This window comes from Ursus americanus, chromosome 21 (genome assembly GCF_024610735.1).
Source record: "Ursus americanus isolate L20-20 chromosome 21, mUrsAme1.1.p, whole genome shotgun sequence".
NCBI lineage: Eukaryota > Metazoa > Chordata > Mammalia > Carnivora > Ursidae > Ursus > Ursus americanus.
Genome location: NC_142147.1, coordinates 56257685 through 56283343, shown reverse-complemented (window position 1 = coordinate 56283343; position 25659 = coordinate 56257685). Strand labels below are relative to the sequence as shown.

General features: G+C 58.6%; 3 protein-coding genes and 1 long non-coding RNA gene across 8 annotated transcripts; 1 reads left to right on the top strand and 3 right to left on the bottom strand.

Moving 5' to 3' along the window:
- Positions 1 to 22: 22 nt before the first annotated feature.
- Positions 23 to 17525, bottom strand: U2AF2 (U2 small nuclear RNA auxiliary factor 2). 2 transcript variants are annotated; one of them, XM_045789254.2, is made up of 13 exons: positions 17337 to 17525; positions 16227 to 17026; positions 12759 to 12894; positions 11958 to 12002; positions 11561 to 11664; positions 11086 to 11237; positions 9679 to 9795; positions 9397 to 9535; positions 4748 to 4827; positions 4543 to 4665; positions 4161 to 4259; positions 3688 to 3936; positions 23 to 776 (listed from the first exon to the last, which is right to left on the bottom strand). In XM_045789254.2, exons 2-13 carry the CDS (start codon positions 16273 to 16275, stop codon positions 642 to 644), a joined length of 1428 nt encoding a protein of 475 aa, XP_045645210.1. In that variant the 5' UTR covers positions 16276 to 17026; positions 17337 to 17525; the 3' UTR covers positions 23 to 641. The 2 variants fall into 2 exon arrangements, with proteins under 2 accessions (XP_045645210.1, XP_045645211.1); XM_045789255.2 differs by lacking the exon at positions 17337 to 17525 and having other exon boundaries at positions 4173 to 4259; positions 16227 to 16430.
- LOC148108336 (uncharacterized) lies at positions 17286 to 17904 on the top strand. The gene is made up of 2 exons (XR_015728151.1): positions 17286 to 17407; positions 17767 to 17904. It is a non-coding gene; the product is annotated as an uncharacterized LOC148108336 (long non-coding RNA).
- CCDC106 (coiled-coil domain containing 106) lies at positions 17865 to 22004 on the bottom strand. 3 transcript variants are annotated; one of them, XM_045789257.2, is made up of 6 exons: positions 21772 to 21959; positions 21039 to 21114; positions 20779 to 20886; positions 20508 to 20684; positions 19165 to 19377; positions 17865 to 18704 (listed from the first exon to the last, which is right to left on the bottom strand). In XM_045789257.2, exons 2-6 carry the CDS (start codon positions 21067 to 21069, stop codon positions 18388 to 18390), a joined length of 846 nt encoding a protein of 281 aa, XP_045645213.1. In that variant the 5' UTR covers positions 21070 to 21114; positions 21772 to 21959; the 3' UTR covers positions 17865 to 18387. The 3 variants fall into 3 exon arrangements, with proteins under 3 accessions (XP_045645213.1, XP_045645212.1, XP_045645214.1); XM_045789256.2 differs by having other exon boundaries at positions 21776 to 21956; XM_045789258.2 differs by lacking the exon at positions 20779 to 20886 and having other exon boundaries at positions 21776 to 22004.
- A 156-nt stretch (positions 22005 to 22160) lies between these two features.
- ZNF581 (zinc finger protein 581) lies at positions 22161 to 25628 on the bottom strand. 2 transcript variants are annotated; one of them, XM_045789264.2, is made up of 2 exons: positions 25348 to 25628; positions 22161 to 24639 (listed from the first exon to the last, which is right to left on the bottom strand). In XM_045789264.2, exon 2 carries the CDS (start codon positions 24618 to 24620, stop codon positions 24024 to 24026), a length of 597 nt encoding a protein of 198 aa, XP_045645220.1. In that variant the 5' UTR covers positions 24621 to 24639; positions 25348 to 25628; the 3' UTR covers positions 22161 to 24023. The 2 variants fall into 2 exon arrangements, with proteins under 2 accessions (XP_045645220.1, XP_087727183.1); XM_087871057.1 differs by lacking the exon at positions 25348 to 25628 and adding an exon at positions 25099 to 25268.
- Positions 25629 to 25659: the final 31 nt, after the last annotated feature.

Below are 25659 nucleotides of genomic sequence, written 5' to 3'. Positions count from 1 at the left end.
CACCGGACACAGAGCAGCTCCGTAAAGTAAAATACAACAAAATGTTTAATGAGCAAATTCGTCTTAGCAAATATGAAACTGCCACAGAGAGGAAAGGGACGGGGCCACGGGGCTGGGGCGCAGGTCAGGGAGACTAAAGAGGAGAGAGTCAACTACGTAAGAAACCGGGGAGGGCACCGGGTGGAGGACCAGAGGCCAGGAGGACGGGAGCTGTGGTCCTGGAAAGGGACGAGGCGGGGCACCAGGGTGAACAACAAAATTCAAAATAGTTTGGCCATAAAATATAAACACACTATGTTTCTACGGTGGGTAAAGGGAGGAGGGTAGAAGGGAAAAGAGGAGAGGCTGTTCTGGGGAGGGGCTATTGGGGTCCTACCCCGCCCTGCTGTGCACCCCCTCCCCACCCCGACCCCTTCCCTCTGTGTCTGTGGGTGCATGTGTCTGTGTGGGCCTGTGCGCGCACTTCCCCATTGCCCTCCCCACCCCAACCCCCACCCCACCCCAATTGCTGCCATTCCAGTTGCTGCCGGCTGTCATTCGGCTGTCACTCCTCTGCCCATCTTCTTCAGAGGGGGAAAAGAGGGGGGGCGGGAGGGGGAGAAGCCCCCAGCCAGCCCTGCCCCCACCCTCCCCCTCCACCTCTACCAGAAGTCCCGGCGGTGGTAAGAGTCGGGGTCACAGTATTTTGTGACAACCACTCTGTTGGCGAACTTGCGACCCGTCAGGCCCTGCATGGCTTTCTGGCAGTCAAACACAGAGGTGAACTCCACGAAGATCTGCAGGAGTAAGAGACAGGTTGGGAAGGCAAGGTGCCCTCAAGTCTCTGAGGATAAACTGGCTCAGCCACAGTAACCAGCCAGCATCTGCCCAACACCCAGAAATCTGCAGGAGGGGGAGGAAGAGACAGGGCCTTGCTGCAGGTCTGGGAGCATTTACCCAAATGAACCCCAGGATCAAAGAACAATAGTGCACAGAGCAGAGCCATGTGGAGGCATGGGAGAGTGACTGGAACTGAGAGCCACACGGGACAGCAGCAAGCTCCCCAAGGAAAGAGGGCACCTGTGTTCACAGTTGCCCCTGTACCACACCCCCTGCTGGGTGCTCCCCAAGCTTGCCCAAAGGCCATGTTCTCCCCAGAAGACAGACAAACTAGGATTCAAACCTAGGTTGACTCAAAAAAAAAAAAAAAAAAAAACCACAACAACAAAAAAACCTCATCTAGTTTCTCATCTGGTTTGAACCACCAGTTTACAGCGAGTGGGTGAGGGGGAGGATGAAACCCATCTAATTCGCAATATGGGACTTCTATTAAGACAAATGCCCTGTTGCTTCAACAAAATAGCTTACAAAAAAAAAAAAAAAAGCATTATATCTGCAACTGTTATAAGAAGTTCTAAATAAAATTACATGGATCCTTGTTTGGATATACTTAGACCAAGTATAAAAAACAGGTGAGGCAGGGAAATCTGAACACAAATTTTAAGTAAATTCTAAAGATAATTTTGTTAATGTAATAATGGTATTGTAGTTTCATGACAATTATTTAGAAGTTATCTGTTAAAAGTTGAGAGCAGTAGTTCTCAACCAGCACAAACGTGTCCCCATCCAACATTTTGCAATGTCTGGAGATGTTTTGGGCTGTCACAAAGGAGGGGGTGCACCGCTACCGTGCAGGAGGAGCCCCCATCTACTGAGTAGAGGCCGGGAATGGGGCTCTGCATCCAAAAGCGCACGGCACAGACCTCAAAGCAAGACTTAGCAGGCCCCGAATATTTGTAGCTCAGATATTAGAGAAATATGCTTTAAGTTATTTCAGGAAAAAGCAAGCTAGGAAGCTAAATACAGAAATTAAGGACAAGCTATTGATAACCTGAAGCTGGGTCACGGGGCACCAGAATGTGTATATGCCATAACAGAACTGAAATGACCTACCGTAGTGTTTCACTACAATACTTGTATTTTCATGTATGTTTGAAAAGAACGACAAAGTTTACAAACAAAACAAGATGATCCCAGAACCAGGCAGGTCTTCCCCTTCATCCTTCCCACAAATACTGACTCGGCCCCTCAGGAGCCAGGCTCCCTCCCAGCACCCATGACCATGGCACTGAAGCACCAGGAGCAGGTGCTTCCACCACACCAGTGAGGACTGGGCAGGAGAACAGGGTCAGGAGAAAGGAAATGCTGCCCATCGCCCCCTCACCACCACCCCCAGCCCTGTCCCTTGGCCCCTGACACTTGTTTCCACTACTCCCTGGGCAAATTCATCCAACTGACACCAAAACGGGGATCAGTGTGCTGATGACCCCTAAGTTTCTCTCAGACCTCATGCCTGGAACGCAGACCTGTCCTGCTCACAGCTGCACACATCTCTGCTCGGGTGTCTCAGGACCTCAGACTGCCCACCGACACTGTTCCCCAACACCAACCCCCCACCCCCAAACTTGCTCATCTCCCTTGCTTTTCACCTGCCATTTCTACCCTGTCACTGAGGCCAGGAGTCTGAGCAGCTAGCTTGACTCCTCTTCCCCCTCCAGCACACCCCAATCAACCACCGGCATCTGGGTGTTCACAGGTAACCGGTCTCTCCAATCTACCGAATTCGCTCCACCCTCCTGCCGCTACTTTAAATCAGGTCACCACCTTCCAACCAGCTGACCACAAGCTATTAGTTCCCAAAGCTACAGAGATCGTACCACCAGCACCTCTGCCCCCTCCATAGTCCCGGCCTGCAGAACCCCACTCTGTAGGGCTAGAGTAATAAGCACCTGCTCTATAATCGCCAACCACACTTACCTGATTTTGAGGAACTCTCTACGTGCCAGGAAACAGGCCACATTCCAGACCTTTCAAAGACTTCCTTCTCGCTCCAGGAAACACCCAACATTATTCTAGGACCCACACAGACCTACAAGATCTGCCGTACTGGGCCCCACCTCCCAACCTCGGACCTCATCTCCCACTGCTCTCTGCTTAGGGTACACGCACTTCATCACTGTCCCCAAACACACCAGGCTCCTACCCCAGGGGATCTACAGTCACTGGGCTCCCTGCTCAGGACCCTACCTGCCTGCTGGAATAACCTGATGTCACTTGGGCCTACTTGACCCTCCTAAGAAGAGCATCCAGGGCAATTCTATTCCCTTTCTACCTGCTACCTGAGGCAGCACCTATGTTGTCTTTGACAAGGCTGGCCCCAAGATTTGCCCTGCTTAAAGGCCTGAATCACAGGTGAGTGGTTAGATGAACCTAAGTCACCTCCCCTCCTTCCCTGCGTCCCGAGGAGGGTTCGAAGTGCTGGCACCTGGCACATTGCCAGAAGTGACATGACTCACTGAGCTGGGAAATCAGACTGCAAGAATTGGAGATCTGACCATGTGCCCTGAAACCTCTGAGGAAGGGCCCAGAGAGCTGCTGTAGAGTTTGGGATCGCACAGGTAAGTTTAGTGAATACCTGGCAGGCAGGAGATACAAGCGGGTTTGCTGCTGTTGTGACTATTTTTAGCACTTTTCTACCCGCTGCACAGACAAAACCAAACCACGTGCCTCAAGTCACACAACAGAGCCAAGCTGTGAAACACAGTTGCGGGGCCACGCTCCAGGGGGGCCCCCCACACCCATCCAGGTCACGGCAGTGGTGTACACGCATGCATGTTGGGGGGAAGGGGGGTATGCACACATGCACACCTTTCCGCAGCCGGGCACTTCGACGCCGTCCACAGGCCGGGGGATCTCAATGGACTTGACGAGCCCATACTTGCTGCACTCATCCCGCACATCCTCTACTATCTCCTCGTACTCCTCATCGTCCAGCAGCTCCTCAGGCAGCACCATGTTCATGAGGCACAGGACCTCAGTCGGGTGGCCGCCCATCTGCACCTGGGAGCTCATGAGCCCCGGCACTTGCAGGGTCACCGGGGTCTGGTTGATGGTGCTCTGTGGGGAAAAGCAGGGGGGAGGCAGGGCCGTCATGGCCAGGACCACAGAGCACCCCCAAAGACCTACCCAGAGAAAACCACGCCCTGCCCCTGAAGGCCCAGGTGTCCACTCTCAGCGGCGCCCAGGAAAGCCAAGCCCAGAGCTTACAGGGACCCACTCCCAGCCCCACCCAGCCCCACCCCACCCCCAGGTGTCCCTCTAGCCAATGGAAGATGACGTGCCGGGGGGCTCACCAGCGTGGCATTCTTGGCTCCCACACTTGCCCTCTGGACGAGCAGTTTCTTATCCCCCAGCTGCATCCCATTCAGCCCCGCAATGGCCTGTGTATGGAGGACGAGGGGTGGGGGGCGCAGCAAAGAGGTGTGGGTCAGGGGCCAGGAGACTGACACCTCCCCCCAAGCCCCAATACCCCAGAGCCGGGCATTGGCGGGGGAGAGCTTGGAAAGAGCTGGAACCGAGGGAAAGGGGCCAAGTCCCCAACGCAGGGCCCGGCTGCAGGCTGGCCTCCTCCCACCCATCCCGAGGAGGGAAGACGTCAGTGTGGACACGGAGCAGGGTGAGAGGCAAGGGTGGATGCAGCAGTGCCAGGGACCCGGGGCTCACCTGGTCTGTAACGTTGATGTCCACGTACTCACAGAAGGCGTAGCCCTTGGAGAGCCCCGTGGCACTGTCCTTGACCAGGTTGAAGGCCTTGAGAGGCCCGAACGATGTCAGCAGCTCTTTTACCTGCGGCGGGGCCGCAACTCCGTCAGGGCTGGTTTGGGCAAAGATTGGGAGGGGAGAAGCCAGGAGGAGGCGAGGGGTCTACCTGGTCATCGTTCAGGTAATTGGGTAAGCCCCCGATGAACAGCTTGTGGGCAGAGTCCGGAACCACGGTGGACACAACTCCTGGGGGAAAAGGGAAGTAGACAGGCTTTGGTTTCCAGCACAAGGTCTTTACCCAGAACCCTAGGGTGAGCGCACGGGCACAGGCCCATTATGCCTGATGCAGCAACAACAGGCCGGTGTTCCGCCATCCACCCACCCACTCCAGCCACGGAGGCCCAGCAACCACTGACAGAGAACAGCTCTCTCCCAAACCCGCACAACCTCTGAGACTCGCACTAACAGCTTTCCTCAGGACATGCCATGACAGATACCAGCATGGCATGGCAGCAAAGGTCCCCGCTGAGGGGCCACAAAGACGCAATCTCATACCCAAATCTGCCAACCGCAGCAGGTCATGTTTGGCTCTCACCCTACTGGTGAGGCGTCAGGATAACACACCCAACTCCCTCCTCCGTCAGACCCCAAATCCAAGCCCTTTCCTACCACCCAACGTTCACAACAGGTCTCCCGTTGAGACTTTTGGTCCTCTTCTCTGCTCTGCTGTCCTGTACTTTTTGCAACTACAAAAACCCAACAACTCCATCTCTATCCTATTGTGTGTGAAATCGGAGGCCCGCTGTTCTGGGTCCATAAAGGCAGAGACGTTCCCAGTTTACTCAGCACCCTGACCACAGAGGCCAGCACGATGTTCCAGGGGACTCATGTCTGCTAAGTGGGTTTAATGACCACTATACCTCTACCCCAATCGTCTCCACTCAACTTTGGATTCAGAGACAAGTGCCTGCCAGGTGGCTCAGCCCGTTGGTCCCACTGGCTTCAAAAGCATGCCACTCAATTCCTGGAGGCCTCCTGTGAGCTGTGAGCTACCCAGAGCCCCAGCTTGCTGTTGGGGCTCAACGTTAGAGAAACACCACCCATCCAGCCTGACCAGTTCCAAACTTTTCAAGGTCAGAGCCCACTACCAGGGGCGGCGGGGCCTGGCCTGCCTCTACAGTCCACACCAAGGGGGCCCCTCCCCACCTCCACCTGACCTAGAGAGAGACAGTTGAGATGGAGGGTGGGAGAAAGCATCAGCCACTGAGTCACCGGACCCGAAGAAGGGTGCACCCTCTCCTACCACCACCCCAGCCGCTTCAACAACAACCAGAGCTGAGCCCCACCAGGACGGGGCCATGGAGGTGTGCAGACCATGGAGATCCAGCACGTCCAAGGTAGGATAAGCAGAGGCCACAGGCCAGGCACTGCAGATAAATTCCTTAAATTTACTGCCTCAGTACTCTCCAAATCCCTATCCATAGTAACACAGAATAAACTGAGGCAGAAAAAGTAGTTCTACCTTGGATTCATACAGGCAGAAAGAGAGACCTCTAGGCCCCTTTATCACTCATGACTCCACAGGTAGTTCCCGGCAAGCTAAGGCACCATCACTCTGACCAATGGCAGACTAGGACAGGGACAGCGATTTCGTCACGTCAGTAGGGGAGTAGCAGAGCCAGATGAACGTCAGCCAGCGGGCCCAGGCCGGAACCTGCTGTGCCGTGCACCCCAGGGACGCACACAGTGCTCAGGGCACCAGGGTCGGGCTCCCTGGGTTCACATCTGGGGTGCAGCACCAAGTGAGGCTCCACCGGGCCTCAGTGTTCTCGTCTATGAAACACCTACAACGCAGAACGAGAACAGACCACAGGGAGTCTGCACCTAAAACGGGGCCTGAGGCCAGGCCAGTACTGCAGACCCTGGGTGCACGATGGTTCTGAAGCGGGGGGCAACGACCGACACAATGTCACACAACCAGAAAAGGTGATACAAATCAGTTCCCAGCACCCGAACATCAAGCCCCTGGCAACCTCCTCTCCCAACACAACGGGCAGGTTCCTCCCTGACCAGGCATCTACTGTCTCAGAAGGGCCATCCAGCACACTCCTCTCCTCAATTCCAAGGCCTCACCTCCTTGCCGGACATGCTGGACCCCCAACGGCTGAGCAATCTTTTCTTGTACCTGGAATACCATTTCTTCCTACCGGCACTCCCCACTGGGCCTGGCCAAAAACTCTCCTGAGGGAGTGGGTGCACGGGGGTGACGCCCCACTGGCAGGAGCCTGCTGAGGGAGAGTGGGACTCAGCCCTGCACTGAGCAGGGAGCCTGGCATGGCGGTGGGCAGGTGCTCAGGGCTAAGCTGAATTCACACAGTGAATGGCTATTCTGCTTTCCTGCCTCCAAAACAGCTCTGGCTCTCCCTTACCCGCCCCCCAACCCCATTTCCCTCTTGTCTTAAATGGAGGGCCAGGATTCCACCATCAGTCCTGGACAGCTAGGCCTGACTCCAGTGGGAATGAATTTAAGGTTTCACAATTCCAGGTGATCCGTGTTTAATTTTAGGCAACACGCCTCCATCAAGGTCAGAGAGTCGCCTTCCAAGTTCCTGTATTGTTCCTCTTCTAACCAAGAATGTCTGCTGAATTTTATCACGTGCTTTTTCCCTTTAATCTCCTTATATATATAATAACCTTTTTTTTTTTTTTAATGAAAACAGAAAACGAAAACAAAAGCTTTACTGTGGAGAAAAATCGACCAGAAGATTCTTAACCTACAGGCAGAATTCCACTGCCACTTCCCACCACACACACTCCCAGAACTGAGCAGGCCCGCCCAGGCACTGGTACTGCAGACCCTCCAGCCTCTCTGGGCAGGCGAATCCCAAAGCCAGAGCGGTAAGTGATCTTCCAGCGGCTTCATCACACCAAAAGCCACCTCTAGAAAGGGGCCCATGACTCTGGGAAGACGATCCAAAGCAGCTGTTCCTGGATCTGTGAGGTCTCCGTTGCCAGGGAGACCACTAATCATGCCCTTGCCTTGCTCTCCTCCTGAATGAAATGGGATCCCAGTATCCACAACGGCAGCTGGCAAACCCATCATTAAAGGGCTGAGTGGCGAACGTTTTTTTTGTTGCCCACAGGGTCTCTGTCACTCAAATTGGCGCTGCTGCACAAAACAGACTACAGGCAGTGAGCGGGCTGGGCTCTGTACTAATTAATCTTTATTTAAAAACGGGCAGGGGGCGCCTGGCTGGCTCAGTCGGTGGAGCGAGCACCTCTTGCTCAAGCACACGAGTTCGAGCCCCACGTTGGACGCGGAGCCTACTATTTAAAAAAAAAGCAGTTAGCCACGTTTGGCCCCCTAGCTGTCACTCGCTGACCTCGTACTATAGGCTGTCAAAAAAACTACCATGATGGACAGAGCCCACTTGGGACAGTGCCTGACACACTAAGCTTCAGCAAGTGGGCAGGGTCCTCACGTAACGAAAAACTACTTAAAGCGCACTACATTTACTCAGCAAAGGGGTGCCTGGGTGGCCTAGTCAGTCAGGTGCCCGACTCCTGGTTTTGCCTCAGGTCAGGATCTTGCAGTCGTGGGATCGAGCCCGCATCAGACTCTGCACCCAGTGCAGTCTGCTCCAGGTCTTCTCTCCCCCCAACCCCCTCGCATGCTCTAAAATAAATAAATAAAATCTTTTAAAAAGTTTACTTCACACAAAACAATGTTGCGTGGCTTCATCTGGGACACGGTCCCACAGATGTGTGTCCACACAGAACGTTATGGGGCTGTGTGCTTAGAGCATGTCAGTACATAGGACACCTCGGCCACTGAAAGAATTCAAGAGATCCGCCGAACCTACCAAATTACTGCAGTGGGAAACACTGGAGACAAGCCAGGGAACCAGCGCCCAGTCCCAAGGTGCCACCCCCTCTGGGACTCCACATCCACCGCTTTGCCAAGAGTGGACTCGGTTTCTAAAAGGGGCCCTCAGGGCAAAGCCTCTGCCCTTGGAATCCCACCTTCTACTACTTCCTCCCCCCATACCCAGAGTACCAGCGCTCACCTACCTTTCCTGGATGAATTCCAGGGGCCTGAGAATCAGGCCCCCCAGCTCCACTACAGCGCTGGCTCCTCCAAGCCCACTTTGCTCCCTGCACCCCAACAGGGCCTCACAGAGACGCAAATCCTTGCTTATACCCATCTCTCCACAGAAGACAGCGACCAGCCTGCAGGTTGAGTCAGGCCTGCTGTCGATTTCCGTGCAGTCCTCAAGGGTTTTGAGAGGCTCCTGCCCAGCATGTGCATGGTGTATGAAACTGACGAGTCAGCATCCAACGACGACAAGGCCATGCCCACTTAGATAGCATGAGGCTGTGCGCAGGCTGCCACATCGCAACAGAACCACGACCGAGACGCTATGCCCACAGAGCCAAAGACATTCACCATCTTACCCTTCGCAGGAAAAGCACGCCGACCCAGAATACTACTGAACACGGCTGCGGGGAATGGCCCAAAGCACACGAGTCAAGAGAAACACCCAGACCAAAAAAATGAGGGATTCTCCAGCTGCCAGCCCCACAACGGGAGCCTGACTGCTGTGCTCACGCTGACTGCCAAGGCCCAAGAGCGAGAATGACAGTCAGGCTGCAAGCCCTTCACCTCCCTCAACACATTCCACAGCCACTACGCAAACTCAAGTGGGGAGAACGCCCAGCTCCAAACGTTTGGAGAAATGGACGAGAAGCTCTCACACCATTTCCCAAGTATCTCCAGCCAGGCCAGAGACGGGAGGGGACAAGGCCCCCACTCACCAGGCACGTAGACAGAGGGATTCTCTGACATGCCAGGCAGGGGCTGGTAGTCATGAGGCCTGCGGATCTTCAGTGACTGGCCCTGGAAGATGATGCCGTCAAAGGCCATGGCCTGCGTGGTCTCATCCACTGAGCGGAACTGAAAGAGAAGGGGGCGGCGAGGGTCAGGGAGCCCAGCGGACAACGGCCTGCAGAAGGGCCCCAGGGAACAAGGGCTGCTGCAGGGGTACTGCCGCCAGGAGGAACACATGCCTTCCTGACCCCGCCATGCACCCGGCTCACCTCCAAGAAGGCAAAGTTCTTGTCTTGGTTTATCTGCACAGCCAAGACAGGGTTGCCAGGGGCCTGGGTCAGCCCCCCAAGGCGCATCTGGGCGTTGAAGAAATCCATCATGGCCTCCTGCAGAGGGAATAGGAGACAGGGGGGGGCGGGGGAAGGGAGGTGGAGAGAGGAGGGGAGGGTGAGAGAGGGAGACACAGAGGGGTTTGGGGGTGAGGGGAAGGGAGGGAGTTGGGAAAGGTGGAAGAAGGGAGGGAACAGTGGAATAGGGATGGGGGCATAGAGATCAATAGTAGGAACGAAGGCAGAAGAAAATGAGAGAAAACAAGACGAGGAGGCAGTAGCGATAGACAGCCAGGGGCCAGGAGTGTGGGGAAGGCCACGGGGGCCCCAACCAAAGAGACATCGTTCAAGAAAAATGCACGGAAACAGCGACAACAAGAAAAGAAGAAAAAGCATGAAATAGAAAACGAGGAAATGGAATGTGAGAGAAAAAGCATCCAACGGCAGCAAGAGGAAAGTGGTAGGAAAGCAGCGAAGAAAGAGCAGGCGGGAACAGAGAGCACCAAGTCAGAGAAAAAGAGGAGCAAAGGGATAGGGAAGGTGGAGGGAAGGAGGGTGGGGTGAGGGAGGGTGGGCGGGAGGGGAGGAGAAAAGAGTGATGTGGCGGGATCTGGCCCTGGAGTCCGGGGGCTGCTTTATCAAACGTAGCAAAGTGCAGGTTGAGAAAGTCAGAATGGACCTTACTTGCCTTCGACGACGGTAGCAAACTTTTTGTTGCTACGAGGGATCTCAGCCCCACAATATTTCACTTTAAAGAGAAATGGAAACAACTCTTTGATCTCGGGATTCTCGGGGTGCCACGGGAAGGGGTTGGGGAGAGGGGAGGGGAGAGGAGCGGTGGGGAAGGTTGGGGAGGTCAGGGCCATCAAAAACAAAAGAGCAGCGACCACGGGAGGGACGTAGGGAGAGGATGGGGTACAGGCGGCAGAGAACCAGAGGTGTGTCAGAGAAATCTGAGGGGAACGTGCGTCTGTGTGTGTGTGTGTGTGTGTGTGTGTGTGTGTGTCGGCGTGCGCGCGCATGTGCGAGTCTCCCTCTCTGTCTCTCTCGATACGGATTCATGGATTTTCGTAGGTTCGTTATGTGTGTGTTTGATCCCTGGGTTGTTGGAGGAGGTTGGGAGAGGGGAGACGGGAGAGGGGAAGAGGAGGGAGGGAGAGGGCCACCCCCAGCCCGGCCCCTGGCTGGCTCAACTCCATCGGTCCGTCTGGGAGGGGGCCGGGGGGCCTTGCAGGAGCAGAGTCTGACCCGTGCAGGTTGGGGGAGGGAAGGGAGGGAAGGGGAGGAATGGGTGGGGGGAACTGGGGAGAGGGTAGGGGCAGGGAAAAGGCAGGGGGCGGGCAGTACCTCAGTGATGCCAAAGGGGATGTTGCCCACGTAGAGGCGCCGGGCCTGTCTGGTCATCTGGCTCCCGACCACGGGCACCGGCGTCGGGGTCACAGCCAGGCCGTCAGGGGTCATGGTGGGGAGAAGGGCGGTGGCTGGAATCTGACCCGCAGCTTCGAGAACAGCACAGCAGGATTAGACTGCAGCAGGGCAATCCTCCACACACCCCCCCCCCAGTTCAGGGTCCACCCACTGCACACCCAGAGAGCCACAGGAGGGCAGCTCCCCAAGGACCAGCCCGAGGGAGGCTCAACCCCACTCTGCCATGGGAGTCTCACAGCATCTCCTCTGTGGTGGTCGAAAGGACAGAAACCAGGAAGCCCAGGACACAAACCTTATCCTGCTACCCCATCACCCCCCACCAGATCAAAGTCTGCTCCCTCAACCACTCAGCACCCTCAGTTTGTTAACTAATGAGGCAGCAGCTGCAGCCTACCTTGCATGGCCTTGTACTGCATGGGGGTGATATGCTCGAAGCCAGGTGGTGGTACATCCCAGTATTTACGGACCTTCTTCTTCTTCTCGTGGCGGGGGGAACGACTGGGAAGGGGGGAGGGGAGAGCGGGGCAGGACGACCTCAGTCTGACCAAAGGTGGGCCTGTGAGCACCCCAGGCTCCCCTCAGCTCCCCACCAGGAGTGCAGCGCTCTCCAGGAGGGAGAGGATCTGGGTCAGGGCCGCACCCAGGCCTGGGGGAGGGTGCTGGTTTCAAGGCAAGTGGAATCTCTTCCCCAGTGCTTGGGCTGGGGCTGGACAAGGGCAGGGTACACGGGGGCAAGGGGGGGGGCAAAGGGAGTGGACATCAGGGTGGAAGGGGCAGGAAGAGAAGCTCACATCAATCCACCGTGCTCCTCTTTAGCGCCTCTGGTCAAAGGTTTGCTGGGGGGTGGGAGGGAAAGGTATGGGGAAGGGTGACTGGGGACCCTCGTCTTCCCCACATGCCACACCTCCCCAAGGGCGCAGAGCCCCAGGGCTGGGGGCAGGCCCCCTCAGCCCTGCCGTTCCCCTCAAACCTCCGACCCCAGGAAAGAGGAACTGAGGAAGGAAGGAAAGGCCACACAGACCACTTTCTACTTGGAGAAACTGAGATGGAAGGAGGCAGGAGGACTTCCACCTACCCCGCCCTTCCTCACCTAAGGGGACAGAAAACAGAGAGGGCAATCTACGGAGGAAAGAAGCATTAGAAGAGCAGAATGCAGTTAGGGATCAGAGATGCTGCCCCACTTCAAGAACCCCCTCTTCCCAGGAGGCAAAGTACAGGCCCCAGAAGACAATCCCACAGAGAACCATAGGAAGAGTGGGAATAAAAGAAACCAGCCCTAAGAGACAGGAACTGGGACTGACCTCGTGAAGGAAAAAACAAGAGTCGAGTGCCCTGACTCCAGAATCACCTCCAAGATAAAGAACCTACTGCCCTCACCAACCCACCAGAAACTGAAAAAACAACTCCAGAACAGGGTGGGAAAAAAAAAAAAAATTCTGAACTCAAGACAGACAAGCAACAGACTCCCTCGCCCAGATACACAGAGAGAAGCCAGAGTCCCAGGAGCACAAGGTCTGAGCGCACCAACACCCCATTCACAGGCTGGCCCACCCCCAACCTGTGCCCAGCCAGGGGTCCCCAAGCCCTGGTACCTTCTTCGCCGCCTGTCCCGGGAGGCGCTCCGCTGGTCCCGGTTGCGCCGGTCCCGGCTCCGGCTCCGGCGCTTGCGGTCCCGGCTTCGAGAGCGGCTGTGGCTACGCTTCCGGTGCCGGTTTTCCTTGTCTCGCTCTGGGCCAGGGCGAGGGGGAGGAGAATGAGCTGAGGGAGGACGCGGCCCAGCCCACCCACTCACTGGTGGCTATGCCCCGAGCCCCAGGGAGGCCACCCCCAAGGGGAAGGGACTCAATGGAGATGGGGAGATAACAGGCTTCCTGGGTCCACAAGTGAGTCCAGGGACCCTGGGGGACCAAGGGGACGGGAGCTGGTTACCTGAGGGGACAGGGCCTGGAAATGCCCCCGGGGTGTAAGATACCTGAGGATGCTCAGGAGGAGCTGGGGAGCCAGAGAAGACAGAGGAGGCTGGCTCCTGGTCCCCCTCGAGGGCTGAGGGGCCTGACCCCAGGGTCGTCCCTGAGAGGGGCAGGGCTAGAGGCTGGGGAATCAAGAGACCCAATAATGTTTTCCTGAATGAAAAAATTGGCGACCCCTCAGGAAAGACCTCCTCAACCAGCTGGCACCCACAGCCCCACCATCAGGCCCCAGGGTCAGGTGCCAGGCAAGATCTGATATCCCCAGGAAGCCAGGACACCCGATGGTCCCTTCCCAACTAGGTGAAGAATGCAAGATGCCCTCCTCTAGGGAGGTGCCCCTTTCTGAATGTGGGCTAAAGAGAAGGTGCCTGGCCCTGCCTCAGGAGCTAGGGGAGGAGTGTGCCCTGCCCACTACCCCTCACAGGCTGGTATCCCAAACCACCCCAACCTGCCCACACTCCCTCAAAGCCAGTGACTGGGGTTCAGCCCCCAGTTGGCTCCCTCAACCCCCTCACTGGCCTCAGGGGTGACGACTAGGAACAGAGCAGTCTTGCCCATAAAACCACAGAAACCTCCGCTCAACAGACCTCTCGCCCTGGGAAGGAGGTGCAGACCAAACCACCAGCACATCACAGTGCATTTCCTTATTCCTTAGTTCAAAGACACCCCCAACTCCTCCACTACCCCGTGTCTATGAACAGAAGCAGGAAGAGGCAATAAGAATAAGGTGTAATAAAGTGGACTTTAGCCTCGTCCTTACTACTTTATCTCATATGCCGTCTGAGACTTTAAATGTGAACTTCCTGTAAATAAATCTCAATTCCAAAACCACTAAAACTCAAGAAAAAACGCACCTCGAAAACAGAAAGAAAAAAAAAAAAAAACAGCAGCAAACACAGCAATGCTCCTAAAACACATCTATACTCAATAGCACCACTAGCCCTCGATCCTTACTGCTCAGGAAAAACATTTCTACCCAAATAACAGAAAGGGAAACTGAGGCACAGGGAGGCTATGTAACTTGTCCATGGCAAAAGCAAGAAGAGCATGAAGACTGAAGGTGAACCCCGTGGCATTAGGAAGTACAGTTAGGCACCTGGGCACACTTCTTAACGCAGGACAAGAAGAACACTCAAGGGTCTGCCTAGAATCACTAGTCACAATGTTATTATCTCTATAAACATAGAAAAAAAAATAAATCAGAGACTTGAAGCAACGTGAAATTACAGGCAAACAGGCATGGCACTGGGTACAGAGCAGCTGCGGCCTGGGGCTTTGGGCCTCTGGCTCCACACTTGTAAGATGAGCAGGCTGTGGGCCCCAAGAACTTTCCCTGAGGCTGAGGCTCTGAAACAGACAAGCAGGCTGAGGGACCAACACAGAGGGAGCAGTGATGCCTGCTGGGTGCCTGCCACCAGACAAGGAAATTAATTCTCTGGGGACACACGTGCCCTAGGCATGGGCTGAAGCGCAGATGCTGGCCCGCAGAGACAAGGATTCACAGGCAGGGCAACACGTGGACAGAGCTTCCTGCCTCCCAACACACACAGATCCACGACAAATGAAAACATAAAAGGAACTTCAATTGCTCAAAATGCTGTGGACGCATTGTGGGACAGCTCCACCAGCCCAGAGTTCAGGCCAGGGCGAAACCAGACAACATACCTGCAAGTAAGTGCCTCGAGGAGGAGCTCCATCAGCTCCACCTGGCAGCCGGGCCTTGTGGCACCTGGCCTTGCAGCCAGCCAGACTCGGGGTGGATTTCAGCTTTCCCGCTTACTGACGGAGTGAAATCACGCAAAAACACCCAAACCTTCCTTGAAACAAAGGTCCCATGTACCCCAGGTGTGTGAGGACTTGGCAGAATGACATTTGGAAAGCACCTTTCCTGCCGGTGCCACCTGAATGAAGATGTGCCTCTCCACTTCGTAGTGCAACATCACGCTAACGATAACTTCACAAAAAACACATCGCTTATTAGGCACTTAGTGTATACCAAGCCCCACGCCACACACATTTCTACGTGTTACCCTGTGTGCGCTCAGCTCTGCCTCTTACCAGCTGAAACCTGGTAAAGCGTTAAAAAAGCGCCCAGCACTTAGCACGCGCTCAGTTTAACCACCAACTATCATTACGATCATCCTGCTCAATTCCACAAGCGCACGGGAGGCACAGACACAGAAATCTTAAAGCAGCACGGCTGCCGGGCAACAAAGCAAGTGTTAGAACCCAGGAATGCCGGGCTTCACGGGCACTCAAGAGAAGGGCCTCTTCCCCGCCCTCCCGGCCCCAGCACACGGATCGCCGCAGCGTCCACTGCCAGTCCTCGTTCTGATACCCCGCAGCCCCCACGCCCCTCGGCCCCAGCTTGGGGGGGGGGAGGGAACGTGCTTCCTCCCGCCCGCGCTGACAAGTGCTGAGACCGCGTCTACGCGCCTCAACGCTGGAACCGGACGAGCAACCAACACTCCACGCTGCGGGTATCGGGACTCCCCCAACTCCCGCGTCAGAAGGACGCACGCGTGTCCTCTCTCACGAGGGACACCGCGGCACGCTCGCTGCCCCGGCGCGGGGGCCCCCCTCGTCCGGCGCCCACGTGAAGGGGGCTCGCAACCGCCATTTTGGAACAAAGGGGGCGTGGAGACCAGGGCCGTGGGCCCGGCCGGAAGCGGAAGTGCCGGAGCAGCGGGAAAGAAAGGAAGCGTTGCGGGACTTGATACACATACAACCTCCTTTCAGATCATTTTAAGAGGGAAAAAAAAAAAAAAGGAAAGGAAAGGACGTGGGGATTCCGCGAAGAAACACCCAGCCAGCCCGACGGTCCGCGCCACCTCCGCCGCGGACCACGTGGGGCGCAGCACGGAGAGGGCCGCGCATGCGTCCGGGACCCGCGCCCGCCGCCCCCTCCCCTCCCCTCCCGCGCGCGGCGGCACGCCGGGCGGTCACGTGAGCGAGGCGCGCGCCGCGGAGCGGTGGGGGGGGCGCCGCGCGGCCCTGAAAGGAGGGGGAAGAGAGGGGTAAAATGGCGGGGGACACGGAGAGAGGCCAGGATCCGCCCCGCCCGCCGCCCCGCTCCCCTGGCGCCCTCACCTTGCTTATTCTCGTTGAGCTGCCGCTCGAACTCGTCGAAGTCCGACATGCTGAGGCGGCCGCGTAAGGGCCCTGTGCAGCTCTGGCCTCGCCTTGCCGCCCGCCCGCTCCGGCCGATTCGGCTACTTCCGCCGCTCGCTTCGGCTACTTCCGGCCGCCGCCGGCGCTCCGCCGCCTCCTACCTAATCAAGCCCGGGCCGCCCGCCCCGCCCCGCCCCGGCTCCGCCCCCTCTCCCCGCCCTCCCGCCCGCGAGGTGCCCCTCCCCCCAGAGCCTGGCTCCAAATAGCGTCGGCTATTTCCGGGCCGTAGAGGGAATCGGGAGCGGCGGCTTCGGCTGCTTCCGAAAACACCCGAAGCGAGGATTTCACCGGCTTCCCAGGCTATCGTAACTTTTCGGAAACTAGCTCTTCAACGTTCGGGTGTTTCCGTAGGTCCGCGCGTTCCTCTGCGCCCAGCCCCCCCTCCCAAGGGTTCGGCTTCTTCCGACAATTCAAACCGTCCCAGTCTTTGGCTGCTCCCGCAGATTCTGCCCGCTCTTCGCTGCCAGCCCTATCCAAGCAATCGGCTACTTCCGACAATCCTAACCGTTCCGGACTTCTGCACTTTCTGAAGGTTTCCAGCGCTGGCTCTCGGACCCAGCCAGATGATTAAACCCAATGCCAAGCCTCGGCTCTTTCCGGACAGTGCACTCACTCCTCTCCTGCCTGTGAACTTCGGCTCCTTCCGCCACCGCTTCGGGAAGGCCTCACTCACGCGAGACAGCTTCGGTTTTTTCCGTCGGCGCTTCGGCTCCTTCCGGCTTCGGAAACGAAAAAGGGAGGGAGGACAGAGACGAGGTTGGTCAGGAGAAGGGATACAGAGAAAGGGCGGGGTCCCGGCTCTCTGCACCTGGCTCTCCGGGTGGGGAGAGCGGAGGAAAAGAAAGGCCGATCTCGCGGAGGGCTTAAGAAGGTTGCGCGAGACAAAAGCAGGCAGCCGGGTGAAGGGTGCGCGCGGCCGCTGCGGAGGTTGCCAGCGCGGCTTTGTGCGCCTGCGCGGAGTGGAAGAGGAGGGGAGCGAGATGGGCTTCTGCGCCTGCGTAGAGGTCGGTCTGAGGCGAGGTTTCTCACCGTTCGGGAGGCGAGCCGGGTTCCAGAGGCCCCAGCACGCGTGCGCGAGACTTTCCCTTACTCCGGGAAAGGTACTGAAACCCAGACCGTTAAGCACAGCCGCCTTCTCCTGGTTGCTGTAGCAACCGCGTAAGCGCGCTCGCGCCCCTCCCGCAGCGCAGGCGTAGCAGGAGACGTAGAAGGCACTTCCGAAAGACCAGTAATTTGGCAGTACCGCCGCCTGGCGGACGGGCGTGGAAGCCTCGGCCCAGACGTGTCGGTTGCCCCCTCGCCGCGGTGGCTCCTGCTAGCGGTCGTTGAGTCCCGGCCCCTGCCGCCGCGCCTCTAGTCGAGCTAGCCCCGCCAGCAGTGTTCCGAGTTCCCTGGGGCACAGCTGCTTCTCCTCCCGCCCCTGCCGCCGGGGGTGCTAATTACACCCTGTCTCCCCAAGCTCCGGCTCCCTGCCTGACCGCCCGCTCCGTGGAACTCCCCGGAGCCCCCGTCACTGTCTCCGCGGCAACGGACACCCCCTCCAAGAAGAGGCCGGGCCTAGTTTACTCCAAATTTTATCGTCTCTGTTTAATTTAAATTCTCTGAATAATTCTTTCTCGTCCGGAATGCGGGTGGGGAGCTCCTGGCAGAGTGGGCCAGCCTCTCCTCGGGGCTGGGGGTAGAGACGGGGTATGTACAGTGCCTAAGCCCCGCAGAGAGTCTCGCAGTGTCCCCAGGAGGAAGGGCCCGGTGAGGGCAGGACGGTGCAGCTCGCGTGGGAGGGGTGCCAGTGTTTGGGAAAGGGCAGAAACCGACCCCTGGACGGTAGCTCTTGGGAGACTGGCTCCCCAGGGAATGCAGAGGAAGGGGAGGGTGCTAGGACCGTGAGCGGCAAGGAGGGGACCAGATCTATATACAAGGGACCGGGAATGGGGATCTGCAGCAGGAGAGGCACACGCAGAAACACCCCGGGCCCCCTGGAGGAGCACACCACTCATGCACACGCTTGGCCGGTGCCAGGAGGGGTGCAGGAGAGAGGGAAGTGGGGGCCAAAGGGCGCGTCCTGGGCCAGGTGGCAGGATCACCGCTTGAAGCGGTAGGTGATGGGAAGCAGGAGCTTGCTCTTCTTGAGAGCCTGCACCTTCTTGAGGGTCTCGTCGTCCAGGGCCAGGAAGCAGCGACGCGAGTACTCGAGCAGACGTTCCTTAGAAGGGTCGAACTCGCCCACCTCCGCCAACTTCTCAGGGGCCACGATGAGCAGCTCCGCGATGGGCGTGGTCAGCGCCACGGTGTTGCGATCTACTCGGTGGTGCTCAAAGGCCCGAGACATGCTCTTCAGCTTCTGGAAGGTGCCCAGGATCTTCTTGTAGCGGCAGAGGACACCGTCTGCATCCTTCACTGCAGGGCCAGGGCATAGAGACATGAGGAACAGACATGGACACGAAGGCAGAGATGGAGCAAGGACAGGGAACCCTATACAGGAAAAGTCAGGAGAACAACATGGAGATCCAGAGGACAAGGGGGTGAGGAGTCAAGAGGTGGTGGGAGACATGGAGACAGAGCGAGGCAAGTGGAAAAATCGGTGAAGGCAGGCCCAGAGATGAGGAGGAGTTCCCAGCCCCACTGAGCTTCACCCCCTCCCCTTGTTACTCATGAGGAGCCTGAGGCTCAGAGACCCCAGATGGCCAGGCTGCTGAGGGTGAGCTGCAAAGTAAGACCACACGTGGAGACTGGACAGACAACCAGGCTAGGGGAGAAGGGAGGCCCTCCTTGAAGGTCACAGCAAGCCCCCAGCCCAGACCCCTGAGCTCACACACACACACACCGCCCCCCCCCCCCCCGCGTGCGTCTGGCTCACCCCGCTGCCTCTCCCGGGCCTTGGGCTTCCCAAAGCGCCTCCGGCCAGCACCTCCCTTCTGCTTCTGCCTCTTCCGTTCCACAGTACTGCCTTCTTCAGACGCTCCGCTGAGCGAGGAGGCCGCTGTCTCTGGGTCTGAGGCCTCACCCCCAGCCCCACCCCGGCCGTCCCCCTCAACCCGCCTCGGCCCAGGCTTCACGCGGCAGTGGTCCTCTGGAGAGAGGGAGAGAGAGAGACACCCGTACACATGAACTTCCAGAACAGGAGGGAGAAGGAAGCAAGGGGCTGTCTGCGAGATGGACACAGATGTCACATCACACACAGGTCCCCAGGAAAGGGGGCCTCAACCGGGGCTGGCACCCCCCAGGAGACCAACAGAAAATGCAGTATAGATGTTGCAGTCCTCAGCATGATGGCTGAGGACAGTGCACTTGGTTGGATTTGGAAGCAGAGATCCCAGGTGGGGCATGGGTTCACGCTCCTCTGACTCCTAAACTTTATGGCAAGAGATTTGGGGGAAGGGCTGAGAGAACCAAGACAGGACCAGACACCTCAGAGAGTCTGTGACTATAGGCTCCCACGGTGGAGGAGGGGTTTTCTGGAGACTCAGTGGGACCTCCGGAAGAGTAGACTCTAAAAATCTGGGAAGCAAACAAGGCCTTGGCTGATGTGGGGGGTCCAGACCCTGAGAGAAATGCCAGGCCCTGAGTCTAGTGGTCTGGGAAAATCAGGTGCCCACCTTCACCTGGACAGAGGGAGCAGCTGACGCTCTGATGCAGGGGCCTCCAGAAGGTGGGCTGGGGGGGAGGTCCAATGTTGGGGTTCTCACTGAGAAAGTCCGGAAGACTTTGGGCCTAACCATCCTAGGTAGGTTCCCATCAGCATGGAGAGACAATGGGTGGTCCCAGCAACCCAGGCCACAGGTGGCTCCAGAGCAGAGGGGTCCCCAATAACAGATGTTGAAAACACACACCCCTTGCCCAGGCTGTCCGGTGAATTACAGGGGACTATGGGGTCCTGGGAGGGAGCCAGCCAGGGGTGAATATCATGTGGAGGGGAGCAGTAGGGGTACTCTCCAAAAAAGGGTGTGAAGATGGAGAAAGGAAAGCCCTATCCCTGGCAGGCGATGGCCACAGGATTCTGCCCATCAGCAGTGGCAGGAGTCAGGCAGGAAGGAAGCTGAGCTTGGGTCCTGGAGACAGCCTCAGGAGTAGGGAGAGACCCCCACTGGGCCACCAGAGGATGAGAGTAGGTGAGAAGGGTCCCGGATCCCAGAGAAGGGCCAGAGCTGAGTGTCAGGGCCCAGGAGCGAGACCGAGGGACCAGCTCCTCAGGCACCTCACCTGCATCCATGCGGGCAGAGGAGATAAACTTGTCTAGCTGACACCGCAAGAAGTCCCTCTCCTCCTCCAGGTCCTCGATGCGCTTCTGCAACCATGAGTTCCTCTCCAAGGCCATGTGCAGCTGGGCCCTGACACCATTCATCAGGGCCACGGTCGGGGATGCGGCCTCCGGAGGCTCTAGGGACACCGGGGAACCTTGGTCACACCCCAGGCCTCAAGAGCCCTGCACCCCAGCTGACTGGGGTCCCTCCGAGCCTTCCCCCCAGCTCACCCTCGAAGTTTCCCCGAGAGGGGCTCAGACTGTAAAAGATCTGTGGGTCTAGATGGGGCGTCTCATCGAAGGGGATGGAGATCTCGAAGGCCTCATCGTCTTTCTTCACTGGAGGGGAGAGGCCAGGGGTCACCCCAGGGAAGGCCCCAGGCACCTCAGACCAGCCCCCAACCACAGCAGCCCTGGGGAGGAAAGGGCAGGGATGGGCTGGGCAGGGCAGTGGTGGGACCAAGGGTGGGGCAGGGTCCCAGCTTCCTCACGTGTCCTCCTCCGGCTGTTTCGGTCATTCATGACGTGGCCTCCAGAGGACCCAGGCAGCTTAGCGCCTCAGGGGCACTGGACAGAAAGGGCAGCCACAGATGGAGGGACATCCCAGGGGAGGTGGGACCCAACTCTTTAGGACTGGGGGGGGGGGGGGTTGCTGAGGGCCGGGACTCCTAGGTCTGAGGGAGGAGGGGACCCAGACCCTCAGGACTGAGGGAGGACCTCCACCTGAGGTTTCAAACTCCTGGGCTCCTAGGAAATGAGGGGGCTGGGGGCCCAGACCCCGAGCTACTGAGGGAAGGAGGAGGGGGTTCCCCGCGGGGTTGACAGGAGACATCCTGGCCTGGATGGGGCGGACCCTAATCACGGGTCACCTCGGGGCCAAAAGAAACGAGAGGCGCAGGGGGGAGGGGACCATGCCCCAACTTCCAGGCATAGGGTGGGGGGGTCCAGCCCACGCGCAGCGCCTCCCCACACCCCTCCCCCGCACTCTTGTGGGCGAGCAGGGCCCCTCCCCTGTGGTGGAGGGGGCGGGGCGCGTGCGCAGTGCGGGGGAAGGTCACGCGTGGGGATGCGCCCCCGCCCCCGCCCTTTGTCCCCCGGGTGGGAGGGGGAGCGATGTTGGCCAGGGGTCCCGGCGGAAGATGCACTAGGCCGCGGGTGCAGATACGGCCACCACCCCCCGCCCACAGGTGCCCGGGGTCGGAGGGGCCAGAGCCCCGCGCTCACCCACCCGCGCGCGGAATCCGGCCAGGGGACCGACAGCGGCGGCGCCCATGCCCGGCGCCGGGGAGCGTCTGCAAAGTGTCGCGGGGAGTGGAGGGAAGCGCCCACCCGCCGCGGGCGGGCGGAGCGGCGGAGGCGGCGAGTCTCGGGCCGGGTGGCGGGCCGGTGGGAGGGGGCAGGGACGCTGGCACTTCCAGGTCCGCCGGTCGGTGCGCTCCTCCGGGAGCCTCCGGCCCCAGGTGAGGCCCGCCGTTTGCGGCAGAGGCGCGGGCTGCACTTGCGCGACGGCCCCTTGCCGCACTACCCCGCCCTCCGCGAAGCCCGGGCAGGGAACGTCAAGAAACTCCCAATTCCTGGAGAGCAGGCGGCTCCGGGGTCCCCGGGGTGGGTGGCGACGCACCGAGTCGGGCCCCGGAGAGGGATGGAGACAACCAGCAAAGTTGAAGCACAGGGAGAATCCTTTTCAACGGTACCCTGGGAACTGGCCACACGCCCCCCTGCAACCTGCCCCTTCATCTCCCACAGCATGTGTGCATCACCAGCACAACCATAGGGCACGCACGGTTCCTAGGACCAAGGCAGGGTAGGGGGGTTAGTTACTCTCCCTGAAAATAGGGGCCTGGAACACCACCAGTACCACCCCTGTGGCAGCGATTATGAACTGGCGTGGGAGCATTCAGACCCAATCTTGGCCGCTCCTTCTCCCTCCCCCCAACCCCGCCTCAGTTTACTCACCTGCAAAGTGGGGAGGTTATGGTCCCTTTTAGGTTCCTTGTGAGGATGTACTGATATGGTGCAGGCAAAACGCTCAGCCCAGCGCCTGGCCATAGTCTCGGCTCAAGATCGGGGCGCTGGCAGTGGTATTTGAGGTCAGATAGTGGGAGGCTCTATCCATCTCTGGGGAGTGGAGATGGCTAATTTGTTCTTCCACCCAAAAAGAGGTCGGAAGAAGAAATGAGGCCCAGCACACTGCCTGGCACAAAACAGACGCGCAAGGAAAATTCATTAAGAAGATGTTTATTCAGCTTCCGGCTCAGCTCCCTGCCTCTCCTTCCAGTCACTGGAATTTTTGCCAGCCCTTCCAGTTGCTACTGGAATTTTTGCCAGCCCTTCCAGAGTAGGGCTATAACCTTGCAGAAGGAGACTTTAAATGTCTGCACCACTTAGAAAGACCACAGAAAGCTGTGGCCACCCTCCTCTCCTACCTGCTTCACATTACAAATAAATTGCAGGCTGGGTCAAAACGTCCAGGGGGAGGCACCTGCCCTAGATCAGTGTTTTGCAAACTACAGTTCATGGGCAGGGAATTCAATATAATAGAACAGAACTGGCAGGAGGAAGAAAAAGTGGACTGCACATGGCAGAGATTCAGTATTGTTAAAGTTTTGTTTCGCATATATTTTGTGTATCTTATACTGGGATGCCAAATAAAATGTTTCTTACAATAGATCCTAGCTCAAAGGGGGGGGGGGGTAAAAACACGCCACCTAGATGACGCACGTTGTGAGGAGCCACGCTAGGACTGACCCCAGTGCAGAAGGCCAACCTTCCCACCCCTCACCAGGCAAGCCAAGCATTTTGCACTGGTGTGACCCGTGCAAGACGGTCAGCCCAGCACCTGGCCATAGTCTAAGCTCAAGATCAGGGCGCTGTTCCTGTTATTTGAGGTCAGACAGTGGGAAGCTCCTTCCCTCTCTGCGGAGAAGAAATGGCTGATTTGTTCTTCTGCCCAAAAAGAGGTGGGCCAGGCACTTGCTGAGTCTCCCTGTTAGGCAGCAGGCAGGCCAAGCCTCTGTCCCCAAAAACAAATCTCAAGTGCTCAAAAATGGGAAAGGTGTTTACTGGGTGTCCAGTCTCAGGCCCTGGCTGGGGGTCAGGAGGCAGGGCTGGGGCCCCTTCCCCCAGCATCAGCACGGAGGCCTCGGGAAGCTGGTGCAGGTTCTTGATGGCTCCCAACCACTTTTTTCAGGCTGGAGAATTTCCACACATAGAACTCTCCCCCCACACCTCCAGTCGGCTCAGCATGAGGCTGGAGGGCTCCACTCTGTGAATGTTAAGGTCTTGTTTCCGTCTTAGCTCCAAAACACGAAGGCTACTCGTGGGCTCCTCCTTCAGGCAGGGCTTGGCCTTTGCAGGAGGTGTGTCTGTGTCCAGGGCTGCAACCCAGCCTTCCGCACTGGCCGGGTGTCTGAGGGTGGCAGGAGGCCAGGCTCCCCCCAGAACCCCGTGGTTCTTGGGGTACCCCACAGCCTGGCTCATGGATGCTTCCAGCGAGTGTGCTTTTGCAGCGTGTTCTGCTCCATAAATCGGCGGGGGCAGTGGGGGCACTGAAATGGGCGCTCCCCTGAGTGGACCCGGCTGTGCTGGGCCAGCTCCCCCGCCTCACGGAAGCGGCGAGGGCAGAGCGGACAGCCATGGGGTCGCCCGCCGCCGGCCCGGTGAATGGAGTGGTGCCGAGCCAGGTGGCTGGCCCGCTTGAATGCCTTCCCACAGGTGTCACACTCGAAGGGCTTCACCTCCGAGTGGGTGATGCTGTGTCGCTGCAGGTAGGACATGTACTCGAAGACCCGGGAGCACACGGGGCAGCTGTAGCACTTTTTCTGAGCTGATGCCCCATCTGCCCCAGGCTCTCTCTGAGACTCCTGGTCCACCAGCACAGTGTATGGGATGCCCTGGGTGTCAATAAGCAGGTAGTGGTTGGGCCTCGGAGACGAGGAAGTCTGGGGAGTTCCTGTGGAGGAGGAGGGTCCGGGTTCTGGAGACCTGCCTGTCGGAGAGGGAGGGGCCTCCATGGCCTCTGCAGAGGGAAGCGCCAGGGGCTGCGGGCAGGGGGACGACGGCAGCACCAGCATCCGGAGGGGTGGCTAAGGCCTGGTGGACGGGACAGAGGATGAGGTTACATGAAGGAGGGAAGCTGGCTGACAAGCTCTGTTCTTTACCCTCCGCGTACCCTGCGCAGAACCTGTGCATCCCCCAGCCTCCGTCCCTGGTCTCTGTGACCTTATGTAAAGCTTCTAGGGTCCATCACACACTGTAAGCAGAGGCAAACCCTGACCTCGCTCTGTCCTCCTCCTCTGTACCCTCCTCAGGTGCCTGGACGCCCCTCTACTCCGGCCCCAACCCCTAGACCTGCAGGTCTCTGTCGGCTCTCCACGCCCCTGACCCGGGTCTGGGTGTCGCCCCATCCTATTACTCCACCCAGAAGCCTGGTCTACCCCTTCCATATTCGCCCAGGCCTCCAACGGGCTGCCACGTTAAGACCCGCGGGTCCTGACCCGCCATCCAACAACCTCCCTAAACACCCCTGTGCCCCCCTCCTAGCCCGGCTACCTCCAGATTCTCTCTAGTCCACGCCCATCCAGCTGCCCCCCCTCCCAAGTTCTTTCTGGGTCCTAGCGCTCTCTAGGGCGCCGCCCCCGGTCGGCGGCTCGGCCTCGGAGCCCGGCTCCGCGAGTTCGGGGCGGTGCCCGCCGGAGCCCCCACAGCGGCCCCTCCCCTCCCAGCGCACAGGTACCCGTTCCCGGCCCCGCCCCTCTCGCGGCCCGCTTCCCGCTCCCTCCCGCCTCCCGGCCCCCGTACCCGGTGCAGCAGCCTCTCGGGTCCGGGCGACTCCGGAACGGCCCCGGGCTACCCCCGTGATCGCAGGTGGTGGCGGGACGGGCGCCTCTGGGTGTCCCCCGGGAGCGGGTGGCACCGGTAACAGGAGACCGGACCGGGGCGCGGAGAAGAGGGTCCAGGGGAGGAAGGTGGGGGCGGGGCGCCTGGGCCTTCGGGAAACGGATCCGGCGAGAAACACACGCCGAGAGGAAGGTTCCCAGGTGCTAAGGTCCTGGCTGCACCCTCCCACCGCGCTGCCCACCCCCCAACACACACACGCAAATCAAAACCCTA

What these genes read in the sequence shown, in the direction of transcription:
- U2AF2 (XM_045789254.2), bottom strand. Translation starts at nt 16,275, where the DNA reads ATGTCGGACTTCGACGAGTTCGAGCGGCAGCTCAACGAGAATAAGCAA. An exon ending in GCTCAACGAGAATAAGCAAG is followed by an intron (nt 12,895 to 16,226) that starts GTGAGGGCGCCA and finishes GCCCTGGCCCAG; the next exon opens with AGCGAGACAAGGAAAACCGG. An exon ending in AGAACTTTGCCTTCTTGGAG is followed by an intron (nt 9,536 to 9,678) that starts GTGAGCCGGGTG and finishes CTTCTCTTTCAG; the next exon opens with TTCCGCTCAGTGGATGAGAC.
- CCDC106 (XM_045789257.2), bottom strand. Translation starts at nt 21,069, where the DNA reads ATGAATGACCGAAACAGCCGGAGGAGGACAC. An exon ending in CTCTCGGGGAAACTTCGAGG is followed by an intron (nt 20,685 to 20,778) that starts GTGAGCTGGGGG and finishes CGGTGTCCCTAG; the next exon opens with AGCCTCCGGAGGCCGCATCC. An exon ending in CTCTGCCCGCATGGATGCAG is followed by an intron (nt 19,378 to 20,507) that starts GTGAGGTGCCTG and finishes CCCTCTCTCCAG; the next exon opens with AGGACCACTGCCGCGTGAAG.
- ZNF581 (XM_045789264.2), bottom strand. Translation starts at nt 24,620, where the DNA reads ATGCTGGTGCTGCCGTCGTCCCCCTGCCCGCAGCCCCTGGCGCTTCCC.